This window comes from Sinohyriopsis cumingii, chromosome 8 (genome assembly GCF_028554795.1).
Source record: "Sinohyriopsis cumingii isolate HCF-2022 chromosome 8, ASM2855479v2, whole genome shotgun sequence".
NCBI classification, from domain to species: Eukaryota; Metazoa; Mollusca; class Bivalvia; order Unionida; family Unionidae; genus Sinohyriopsis; species Sinohyriopsis cumingii.
The window spans coordinates 79,949,250-79,962,749 of record NC_142968.1 but is presented as its reverse complement, the minus strand read 5'-3'; the positions used below and the strand labels follow the sequence as shown (position 1 = coordinate 79,962,749).

At 35.8% G+C, this 13,500-nt stretch overlaps 1 protein-coding gene across 1 annotated transcript in view; it reads right to left on the bottom strand.

Annotated features, from left to right (window-relative positions):
• Positions 1-13,500, bottom strand: part of LOC149793955 (uncharacterized) — a 37,983-nt gene that overhangs the window by 19,284 nt on the left and 5,199 nt on the right. Inside the window, exons 2-3 of the mRNA XM_089969074.1 lie at positions 9,083-12,891; positions 7,354-7,478 (exon numbers count right to left, since the gene is read on the bottom strand). Coding sequence (XP_089825200.1) covers positions 7,354-7,478; positions 9,083-12,874 — 3,917 coding nt within the window. The 5' untranslated portion in view covers positions 12,875-12,891. The remainder of the gene's footprint in view (positions 1-7,353; positions 7,479-9,082; positions 12,892-13,500) is intronic.

Here is a 13,500-nt window from a genome sequence, read left to right as displayed (position 1 = left end):
GCAAAGTATTCTTTTGAAAGTCAGTTGCCTCTACCATTTTCAGCCGATGTACAATGCACCGCTGTTGTACACTATTGGTTACTTGGCATTACATATTAAGGGAGGCAATTACTCAGTCTCACAAGCTCTGTTTTTTTTTGGAGGGGGGAGGGGAGGGTTTTAATGTAGCTTTAACAATTTTAGCAATATTGCTACGATGTCTGCAGTTTATAGTACCTACCTAGCAGTGGGCATCATGCCACAGACATGTAGCATCATGACCAATCCCAGCTAAATTATCCTGATACCAGGTTGACTAGACTTAACACTAACCTCTGAATTCTGAGTACCAAGTGAGGCAGCTGCTAGTCATATTTTTATTAGTCTTTTGTATGACTCAACCGGGGTTCAAACTGGTCACCTGTATCCAAGGCGGATGCTATAACCACATCGGCCACTGAAGTGTTCCCAAATACACAAGTACAAGACTTCTTATTCATTGATAAAATCAGCGATTATGGTAATAACAAAGAACATGACCCCTAAGGATTTTCACCTAGGACAGCGCTGAAATGATATTGCACAATACATGGAAGCACTATGTCAATATTACATTTTGTTCAGGGAAGTAGCAGCAATATGATTTAAAGATGACCACAGAAACAGCCATACTGGCTGGCTGAGTGGCGTTGTTTTCACTTAAGATCAGACTGACCTTGGGAAGAATGTGGAATGTGCCTGTAAAGGTTTATGACAAAATTGCATGTTGCTTACCACTTCTGCTATTGAATGGATGGACAACTAACAGGCTATTACATAGGCTCTTCTAGTTTATGTCCAGTAGAAATAATAACAAAATACAGTGTTTCTTCAAAATTTATTAAGAAAACATTTGGCAAGTACTCACCCTCATATATTATGCTTTTCAAAAATTCAAGTTAATCACAAAGTAACAAAATAAACTGAAACGTTGGTTTAACTTGTAAGTACAATGCAGTCATACTCAAGCAATGGTGTTGTACGCTAGTATGAAATCATTGACTTGATTTTCTAGCTATATGGAAATTTTGCTCACCTATAATAACTTGTACTATCACTAGTTTCATTCATACTGATACAAACTACTACTGGCTGCCTTAGACTTTCCTCAATGGATGTGAATCTTGCAATTAGAATTTTGCCTTAGATTTCATATGTAATCATTAAAAAGATTAATCCCAATCTTAAAGGATTAAGTTAATTCATAAGCTGAATATTCTCTTTCTGATGTCAAGTGTAATATGTCCACAAGTCAGCTTATTTCCACCATATGTCTAGTCACATCCACAGATCAAACTATTTCCACATTAATAAGTATAATCACTTGAATAAGTCAACTTATTTCCACCTTAAAATAATTCTAATTACATTCACAAGTCAACTTATTGTCACCTTAACAAATCTAATCACACTGACAAGTCAACTTTTTTCTACCATAACAAGTCTAAGCACATCCATGAGTCAACTTTTTTCTACCATAACAAGTCTAAGCACATCCTTGAGTCAACTTTTTTCTACCATAACAAGTCTAAGCACATCCATGAGTCAACTTTTTCCTACCATAACAAGTCTAATCACATTGACAAGTCAACTGTTTCTACCATAACAAGTCTAATCATATTGACAAGTCAACTTTTTTCCACCTTAATAAGTCTAAGCACATCCATGAGTCAACTTTTTCCTATGATAACAAGTCTAATCACACTGACAAGTCAACTTTTTCTACCATAACAAGTATAATCACACTGACAAGTCAACCTTTTTCTACGATAACAAGTCTAATCACATTGACAAGTCAACTTTTTCTACCATAACAAGTCTAATCACATTGACAAGTCAACTTTTTCCACCTTAATAAGTCTAAACACATCCAAGAGTCAACTTTTTTCTATCATAACAAGTCTAAGCACATCCATGAGTCAACTTTTTTCTACCATAACATGTCTAATCACGCTGACAAGTCAACTTTTTTCTACCATAACAAGTCTAATCACATTGACAAGTCAACTTTTTTCTACGATAACAAGTCTAATCACATTGACAAGTCAATTTCTGTCTACCATAACAAGTATAATCACACTGACAAGTCAACCTTTTTCTACCTTAACAAGTCTAATCACATTGACAAGTCAACCTTTTTCTACCATAACAAGTATAATCACATTGACAAGTCAACCTTTTTCTACCTTAACAAGTCTAATCACACTGACAAGTCAACCTTTTTCTACCTTAACAAGTCTAATCACATTGACAAGTCAACCTTTTTCTACCTTAACAAGTCTAATCACCTTAAGAAGTATCATCATATCTACTGAAATTCCACAAAATCTTGGCGTATGCACTTGATACTTGTACCATGTTCAGGGGTAAGTCAAAACCCAATCCAATCAGATGTTACAAGTGAATCGTTATATGGATGGATGGACAAGCTCTCACCAAGCTAAGTGGGACAAAGGGTAGTTTTAAATTTGACATTTTCTGTCGTTATCTTTTATGTACTTTTCATCATATACTTAGAATTCATTTGTAAATCATAAAACGTAACCCCAATTTTAAGGGATTAAGTTGATGAATAAGCTGAACATTCTCCATCTCTCTCAGGTCAACATATTTCAACCATATTTCCCAATTCTCCCAGTTTTTTTTTTTTGGGGGGGGGGGGTTAAATCTGAAATCTAACACTATTTCTGATGTGCAACATAAAAAACACAAACAAACAAAAAGCAATAGAGAACTGAACACTTTGGGGTCATGAAAAATAGCCCTTGGTATCATACAAAAAGAACAATGAACACTTTGAGTCTGTTACAAAAATATATGCAAGTACATAAACAGACTTAAAATGCATAGATATGTTTTAAACAAGGCAAAATGTGTGGCCTTCAAACCAAGTATTGAATAGATTGAACACAAACAAAGATGATACAATGGAATGATTAAAAAGTAAATGGTCAATCCACCATGGTCCAACCATTTATCATATAACATGGTACATAAAATACTATCACATCAATATTTCAACAAAAAATGTAGTGTTCTGAATTCCATCTGAAGAAAATACTGGTAATGATCACACCTGCACTGAATTAACACCTCAATAATACACACCTGAGCTCACGCTTACAAAATATTATGACACTCGTACTCAACAGACGTGTGACATCATTTACGCCATTCAACCAAAAATGTTCCCTTCAGTTTAAATTTGCATGATCCTTCTTATGATACTTCTAACAATATCAATATTCTTCTTAGAGGAAGATTTAGCGAACAAAAATGCATTTTACTTATGCATGTAAGACATGGAAGCATTTTATTCTTGAAAATAAAGTTCAGAAATCCTCAATTTCCTCACAGATAAGGAAAGAACAATAATTGTAGTACTCTTATGGTGCCTGATCAATGTTCTGCAAATCAATCATCACCTAGCTGGCGATAAGAAAAATATGGTTAAATTCAGGATGAGAAAAAATGTTGAGATGTTTAGTGAAATAGGGACCTAATCAACTAATATCTAACTTGTGACCAATTAGACGTATGCATCTGGCATCCAAGTGTTGGCAATTTTAATTCCGAAGTCAATACATGCCCCCAGTTTCAGTGAAACTTTCCTAATATCTCCAAATGAGACACGAATTGATCTTACACATGGTACTTTTGAGAAATTGAGATTTTTTGCAAGGCTGAGATAGTTAGATGAATAAGAATAGCTGCAACTTCCCAAAATTCAATCTATTCTAAAACTATGCAAAGGAGCCTCTTTCACTCTCGAAAAAATAATTAAAAATCAATCTATTCTAAAACTAAATAAAATTTCATTAAATATAGCCAACCTTTTTCTTTTTTGACAAATGCACAAGGAATGAATTTAATTTGAAGGACTCTCATGTGAGGTCAATTTTTATCATCAAAATCCAGGACACAAAACAGACACCATCTATGTTTGCTTGTACATCAGGTCCAAATGCAAACAACAAAGACCCAGATCTGTCCACACATAATGCACTGGCAGATCTGGGTCTATGTTGTATTTTCAGGATTAAACAGCAGAACAAATAACATGGACACTGATCTGTCAGCGCAATATGAAACAAAATTTTGGGAATCATGTTGTCCGCAGTTGGACTTGGCTTATATGTCAATAATCTCACATGGAAAAAGTGCTAATAGTGCTAATAACTTTTATGAAAACTGAGACAATTTTTCAAAGAAAAAATATGGCAAACTGTGTATAATGAAAATGGATTTACTGAAATATCAGATATCTTAAGGATATGTTTTTAACAATATTGACACTTTTAACAAAATGAAATACAAGTTTATGATTTTTGGAGTTCCTTGAGTTTGGTTATATCCAAAGTTCACTCAATAGTTTAAACTTGTTCAGCTTAATGAACCCTGCTGACATGTATCCTGAACATTAACAATTTTTTAAATTCATTTTCTTCTCATGAAGGTATCAGGGAAAATAAGTCAATCTGTTCCAACTATCAGAGCCATAAACTGCATTACAGTGCAACACATATTTAAAATACATTGTGAAAATATAATGGGTCCTTCACAACTTTTAATCATCCACCAATATAAAGACTGCAAACAATTTTGCCAATGAAGGAAACAATCAAAACTAATTGTTTTCGACTGACTGATTCTCACATTTAATCTAAAATTGATTATATTACAATAAAGCAAATTTTGGTTCTTTGTAATTAGAAAATTCACAGTGGTCTGTCATACAAAGTTCCTTCCTGTTAGCAAACCCTCTTCTTTCAAATCCTACATACGGAAGAGTACAAAAAACCCTGCTACAACAAAGAATGTACAACATGGATGTAAGAGATCCTGTAGTCTAAAACTGACAAAGCTGGAGGAGAAAAATGCACAACACATGAAACATATCGTGTTAATGTCATTTTAACAACACATGACACTGTGGGCTTCTCCTGTCTTGGTTCACCACCCCGCAATACCCACACCCATGTAGCTAGTTAACACATTGTTAACTATATCAGAACAAGGAAATAGGAGTTATGTGCCTTTGCCAAGACCACACAGAAACAGCCAACCTGGGCAGGTATCAAACCTGTTACCCTTGGATTACAGATCAGACACTGTACCAACTTAGCTACCACTACTCCCGCAAAGGAATAAAGGGAAACAACTGCAAACTGTGTGAAAGCCTGAACATTTAGTTACAATACTAAATCATAAAATATACCTTTTTATTTTAATTATAGTATTGCAGAAGATTTTATTTCATTTAAACTTTTTTTTTAAAAAACAACTTGGGGGAATACCCTTACTGCTACCACATGTAAACTGCTCGATGGAATTCATTAAACTTTGTATCCCTGTTACCTCAGTATGACAACAAAATATATAACTGCAAGATATTTAATGGAAAATGTTAATAAATATCTATAGGTATATAAAAAAACTATTTTTTTAAAAAGGGATTACATTCAATGCATTATATTATGACTGAAATAAACTTTAATTCTCTTCATCAAGAGATTTTACATTGTTGCTAAGCAATAATTTCTGAAAGCTACTGTCAAACTGCCATTTCATTCATATGGGAACATAAAACTCAACGATAATGACTAAAAATATGAACATATTATGCAAAACCTACTTCACTAAAGTAAACCAGGATATCTGTTTACAAAATATTACAAATATTATCAAAATGAACATAAATAAGTCTAAAGAATAAAATAATTACCGATATATACACAGTAATTAGCCACTTAAATTCGCACATGGTATTGTCTTTAAGACAAAAGAACCTGGACGATATTTGTGACACCAAAGTCTGTGACTAGATTTCATTCTAATGTTTTGCTAAAAATCAATAGAATATTTTATTGCTATAAAGTTGCATCCAGAATATATGTAAATGTGATTGTGTATCTAAATAAAAGCACCATGTTTTGTTGTTGATGATGATACTGAAGATGAGGATGATGAAGATAACATACAGCTGTATCAAAGATGACAACAATGATGATATTCATACCAGATTAATGTTTCCATTGAGAATGATAATGATACAAACACAAATATGCAAGAGAAAAAAAATACTCCACCTGAAGGTTATCTATGTTGAATAACAAGAAAACTGCCAATAACAGTATGACCAGATTTCAAAGCTTTGTTTTTTTGTGTAAATTTTTGGGTTTCACATAATTTACTTTGCTCAAGTTGCCTGCAACCAGGTCTCATCAACATTTCATAAATGCATTACACTGAGTCTGTGTACACCCAATATTAAAGGACAAAAGAAATTGAGTCAATTACAAAGGTTAATGAAGTCAAATAGAGTAGGGAATAGTTACACTGACCTACTTTTGACTGAAGGATTGGCAGGAAGTATCAGCAGTTTTAGTTCATCTGAGAATCCAAATATATGCAAAAACAACATCAAAGTATTGCAATCTCTTCACAACCTCTTAGAAAACATATCTCCAATTATATGCAACTGCAAAACCATAAATAAGACAGGCTTACAACTTTAAAATGGGCCCCAAGCGGATGAGTTGTCTAAAGTACACACTGTTATGGATCACTGCCATCTCACCTCTGTGTGGGTTCAAGTCTTTGGTTTGACTAGTGTGGGTATGTGAAAAAGCTTGCCAGTAGCTGCTTGTGGGTAGGTGGTTCTTTCCGGGGTTTTCCTGGGTTCTTCCTGAAACTACCTCCGATGACACACCATGGCAGTGATATTGGATGTAAGATCTGTATTATTTTCATTTTGGACCAAGTAGACATAAGTTTTTTAATGAATATCCCATGCTGACATGATTCAGGAGTATTAATCTTTGGTATATCCAGATGACAGCTAAGGTGACCATAATAGGTGTCTGATTGGAACCATTTTCATTCTGGACCAAGCAGACCTCATATGACGTTTCTTCAGTGAAATCCAATGTTGATATAACCCTCCAGTCAGGAGGACAGACATAAAGACCTTCAAATTTTCATGCCAATCTTCCATGTAGTTTAGTAATAGTGATACAAAACTTGTGCTAATGGGCAGACCATAAGCAATGGACATCCGATAAGCTCTTCCTGTCTATCACAAGTCAAGTTAAACATAATGTTGAGCATGAAAAACTATTTCATCATGCTTTTTAACATTTTAAATTTAGGCCAAAGAAATAAATGTGTAGTTGTGGTAACCTTTAATAATGCTAACCCTTTGTTGTTGTTATCATGTATAAAACATACAAATTAAAGACGAAACAAATGTACAATGTAATCACCATACCCCATTTTTAACATGAAAATTAGAAACTGCATTAAAATTATAATGAACAAATCATCTGTACAAACCCTTCTACCCTACTTTCAATCACACCATTACCAGAACCACACATATTGTTTAATTTGGCCTCAACACCTTCAAAGTGATGTGTACGCAAAAAATTATTGATTGCACAGATACCTGACACAAAGTACTGAAAATAAAGCAAAGTTTAATATTTACAAAAATGTAACTAATGGTTTATAAGTGAATCTACTCTGAACAAAATCTGATCAATGTGACCAAGTGAAATAAATTTCCTTCCTTTCATGAATATGCAAAACATATTCTTGTTGGTACCATAATTTGTGGACTGATTTTAGACTGGACTGATTCTATCTCTCTACTAGTCTAATTCAAGATCAGACTGTTTATAAAATGGATATGAAACAGTTCACGTGTTAGAGCACAAGGATAGAGTTTTAGGCAGAGGACATCAGTTGTTCAATAGCAAGGTTATTCCAACTTAGTTGACCAAATACTGAATTTTTTTAAGAATTTGATAAAGTTGTCTAATGGTGGTGCTATTTAAACAAGTTATTTGACTGCAGATTAGAATCAATGTTACAAACTGGAAAGTCCGTGCCAGATTGATTTGAAAACATATTCCATTCCTGGTGTCATGTCTTTCAGTAGTCACTGAAAGGTCTTCTCCGTTTTAGTAACAGCAGTATAGTTGATCTCAGATCTGTATCATTTATCCAAACATCAAAGCCCTTGAAACTCAGATGCTCTCTTGATGTAACTGGTCCAGTGTTGCTACCATTCATTAAAAGTTTAAAACAGTAAGATGCTGACAGACAACACATGTTACATATAATGCACAACACAAACTTGGATGCAGGGCAATATCATGCCAGGATGATATCAAAACTGTCCATTTGTGATGTCCTATGCATGAGAAGTCATTAAAAGATTATTTTATTTGTAACACCAGTATATTTGATGTCGGATATGCAACATTTATCCAAACTTAAAAGCTCTTCAAGCTAGGATGCTCTCTGGTTGAAATTTGTCTAGTGTTTCTGCCTTTCTTTAAAAGCTTAAAACTGCAAAATGTTGACTGAAGACACATGATGGATTATACACAACACATACCTGGATGGAGGGCAATACCATAAACTCATGAGGTAAAAGGTCAATATTTTTGTTTACATTATTATCATTAATAACAGTACATTGTATGGCCAAGCTGAATATAACATAATGAACGATTATTGTTGAACACACCTATTATATTGCACCTGGAGTACACACACATATATATGTACAAGTATACTTCCTATATATACAAGTATACTTCCTACATATTGTTGTTGTAGTAGGGTTTAACGTCATTTTTCAGCACAAGATAGGCTATACATGGCGGCCAGTATAATTGGTGGAGGAAGAACCATGGAAAACCCCGGGAAGCTACTGGCAGGCTTTCTCATGTACCAACGTTAGCCGAGGCTGAGACTCAAACTCACACAGACAGAGGTGTGATGGCAGTGATCCGTAACGGTGAGCGCTTTAGACCACTTGGCCACTCTGGGCCCCACTTCCTACGTATACGAGTACACTTGCTATATATGTGTTACTTCTTATTTATACAAGTATGCATGCTATATATATATATATATATATATATATATATATATATATATATATATATATATATATATATATATATATATACACACACACATGTATACTTCCGATATATACAAGAATGCTTCATATTATAGACAGACCTGAATTAGGAGCTAAAACTCATTACATTTTATAGATGGATCTAGACTTTATCTTAGAGGAGGCTTTTTCAGTCAAGTCCATTGGCTCTTCAAGAGGTTTTTGGCTAACATAAATCCCCTCACCTCTCATTCCCTGACAAGCATATTTCTTTGAAAGTTTCAGAACTGTTTCTTCTGAGGGACTTGATGCTGACTGATACAATTTCTTGGCAATATACAATTGATAACACTGCATGCTGGCCTCCAGATGTTTGAAAAGATCAGAGTCCGTGTTGATAGGGAAAAGACATGCTGGGCATGCAGTTGTTTCGTCTCCCTTTTGATTCCTATGCATCTGCTGTTTCTCTGCTGCTGAATGTTTCATGGACATGTCAAGAGCTATCCCTGAACTGCCGTTGAAATCAAGATCATTATCTGCTCTTTGAAAAGGTAAAGTTGCTGTTGGTTGCAAGATATCAAATGGACTATTTGTCTGCACTGCACTATGACTCCTGGAAGTCTCCACAACACTGCCCCATCTAAGATTGACAGGAACCAGATGCATTGCTTTTTCTTCATACATTCCATGAATGCACTCTCCACTGACAACTGACTTGCTGCAGCAGATCGATCCAATCTGCGGTCCTTGTGAAGTATCTCTTCTGACTGTATTTCTTTCCAAATCATGCTGCATCCCTTGTGAAAAAACTCCATCCCGACAGACAACTGAATATCTTTTCTCTATTTCAGAACTTCTGTTGCCGTGTGCTTGTATTTCAGTGTCCTGCTCCACGATCATCAGTCTCCCCTCTTCCTCCTCTTCAATATCAATCACTGCATCTATGGTTTCTTTTTGAATTTCATGTTGGATCATCTCCCTGACCTCCTCAATCTGTTGTTTGAGGCAAGAGAATTCCTCTGCCTGAAAGGCGTTATCTTCAACTTGTTTCTCTTCTGTATATGCCTCTTCCTTCAGCTCATCTAATTTTTCATCCTTCACTTTACAGTTTTCAAGTTTTCTATCTTCCACAGCTGCACCCCTTGATAGGTCTGGACTATTCAAAATTTCTTTTCTCCTTTTAAAATCCATGTTACTGCTGTAGTGAGTTTCATTCCTTAGCTTCTTTCTCTGCTGCTGGTCTGAGCAATCATCTTGAAAACTATCTGTGTGACTCCTGATCCTAAGTGGCTTGTCACATTTTGAGTCATTATGTTTTATCTTGTGTATAGATGAACTCAAAGGGTGTAGCGGTGGATGTTTGCCGATGCTTTGTGTTGTTATCACGCCCAACTGTTCCAGTGGAGGCATGTCAAGTTTACTCTGGTCTTCTCTAGAAGGCTTCATGATGGAGTTAGATGCTGATTTTAAATGATCAATGGGACCAGACAAATGACTATGAGACAAAGTATCTGGTTGCAATGACATGCTACTGGTAGCATAGGGAGAGCTGCTTGTATGGTTTCCTCTACCAGAAAAATCTTCCACATCGTTTTCACCAATGGAAACACGTTTACCTCTCCCTTGTGTTGTAGGTAAAGGCAAGTCAAAAGGTCCATTTACTGGGACAGGCATATTATAGTTTAAAAAATCAATTGGTGTCTTTCTGACTGAATTGACTGTAAGACTAGAATCTCTGATATGGGACAATGACCTAGGACTTTCATAAGAAAATGGGCTTCTTTTTGGAAGAGACAGATCCTGTGCATATTCATTTCCTAAACCCTTTCCACTTTGAGACAGATAATTCATCAAGTACCAATTGTTATAATAAACTGCCATAAAAGCCTGAGCATAAGCCATATACATTGGGTTCTGGTAGGTTGGGTGGCCTGGTGGAGGAAAGTTCATCTGTTTCATCACATTCTGAGTTGCCTCATTTGATAATGATCCAAACATACCAGGATCTGAAGAATCAGACTGGAATGGATTTGCTTCAGAAATCTGTGAGGCATGATGCAAATATGTAGAAGAAGCAGGTGAAACTACCTTCTTTCTTGGACCTCTGGATCTTTTCCGGTCAGGTTTAGCTTTTGGTTTTTGTTGCAATTTACTTGGTTTACAATTCAATTTGTCTGGAATACTATTATCTCCCAAAGTGCTGATCACCTTTCCTTCTCGACCATTAGTCTCCTCAGGACTGGAACCAGACAATTTGGCCTCTAACAAATGTTGTCGACTATGCTTGTTTAAATGACTAGTCTGTGAAAATTCCTTCCCACATGTCTTGCAAGTGAAAGGTTTTGATTCTGTATGAGACCTCATGTGCATGGTGAGATGATGTCGGTGGATGAATGTTTTATGGCACTGTTCACATTTGTAGGGACGTTCTCCGGTGTGTGCTTTCTTGTGCTGCCGTAGAACACATGCTTTGCTAAAGCCCTTGCTGCATACATCACAAACATGGAGTTCTGACATGGGATGATTCTTTACATGGTTTTTAAGATCACTACTTGATGTGAATTCTGCAGTGCACACTCCACAACTGTATGTCCGATGACCAGTATGTGAGCCCATATGCATCGTCAAATAAAATGCTTCATTAAAAATTCGGTCACAGAGACGACATTTATATATCTTCTCTTTATGAACACGCAAATGTCTGCGCAAATTATTCAACTGACTGAATTCACGATCACAATGTTCGCATTTATAAGGATTAGACCCTGTGTGCTCTTTTTGCATATGATGAAGCAGCTTTTCATCACTGTCAAACATTGACCCACAATTTCCACACTTACAATAACGAAGAGAATCAGTGTGTGATTTCATGTGGTTATGAAAATTCCCACTTTGTCTAAATTCCTTCTCACATATTGAGCAAATGTATATTTCCTTCACAGCAGCTTGCTGTTCCTCCTTTCTTTCATTCTCTGACAGCTGTCTGTCATCTGTAATATCTTTCTCACATGGAGGGGTAGCATTACCATCACTGGTTTGATGTGATTGATCAACTGGGTCTTCCCTATAAACATGGCTGTTAGATGGCTTCATTAATAAATCTGTATTTATAGATTCTACACCAGATGATGACTTTCCTTGTGAACTACAAGCTGCAATAGTTTCTTCCAATTTTCTTGTCTGATATGCAGGGGCATCAAATGTTTTTATTTCTTGGCATCTGTTTCTTGGAGATTGCAAGCAACCCTCTTTGGTCTTTTCATTCATTTTCACTGAAGCATGTGAACTTGTTAGTTTTAATTCTTTACCACTGCTCTGTACTCTCAACACAATTTCTTCCCACCTATTAATGCCATTCTGTGTTTTATAGTAAGAAACGCCATTTTTTTGTCCATTACTATTGCCCTGAACATCCTTGGTACTATTTATATCTTCATGACTAGTGAGTTTATCGAATGAGTAGTTACTATGGTGATTTGGACTCCTGTCCATGGAATGGTTGCTATGGTGATGTGGACGAAGCATGGAATGAGTATTATATGAGACATGAGGTTTTACCTCTATTTGCTGATCACATGTCAATGAAATGTCTTTTGTTTCATAATTTTGACCTGGATGACCTTCAGTGGAATGGTTACCACAGTAATCAACAGGCTTTTCTTTGGAATGATTAACAGAAGACAAATGAGACAATATACTGGGACTAGACAGATTTGTGGCTCCTGAATAAGATGTTTTTGACAACTTTCTATTGGCGTTAACATCCAGAGTCAAATTAGCTTCCTCCTTCCTGCATCCATCTGATAAGTGCGAAAAGCTGACATCATTGTTCACATTTTCAAGAGTTTTAACCATTCTTTTCTTGAGAGGGGTAGAAAATCTAGACTGTGCATCACTGGGTTTGGAGTTTTTGCCACGATTATTCCGCCTGGCTGCCATGGTTATCTGGAGATCATCTGATGAGGGGAACAACACAAATATCAGAACACGTAAGCTGGTGGTAAAATGCAAGAGAAATACAATGGATGAGTACTATATGTACTATTTCATGTCAGTTAAAGGTATCATCATCAAAATTTTACAACTTCTCCCAGAAACAACCTGCAGAGCACATGAATTGAGGTTTTACTTAGCCTGCAAAACTTTTGCAGGTTTAAATTTAGTCTGGTTTGATGTTTCACAGCATATCAAATTTTTAACATTGAAGGTTGTAGTGTACTGTGAACTGTTGTGGAAAGAGCCTTACGGACCATGTGAAACCAAAGCTCCTACTACAGAGGTCAGTCGATTCTGCCTCTCATTAGAACAGAGAGAATCGAAAGACTATTAGTGAAAACTTGAATACAATATCAAAGTAACAAACTGTTGAATGGGACGGCATGAGCAGTAGTAGCTATCATTAAATTCTGTACGTTTGTTTACTAAACCAGACTGAAAAGTTTTCTTTCAATCCATTTAACACATTAACCCCTGGTGATGAGTTTATGTGGCATGAGGTAGTAGCCAACATCAAGGTCATGTAGGATACAATAAAGTGGGTGGTATTATAGAAAGATAGATGTAGC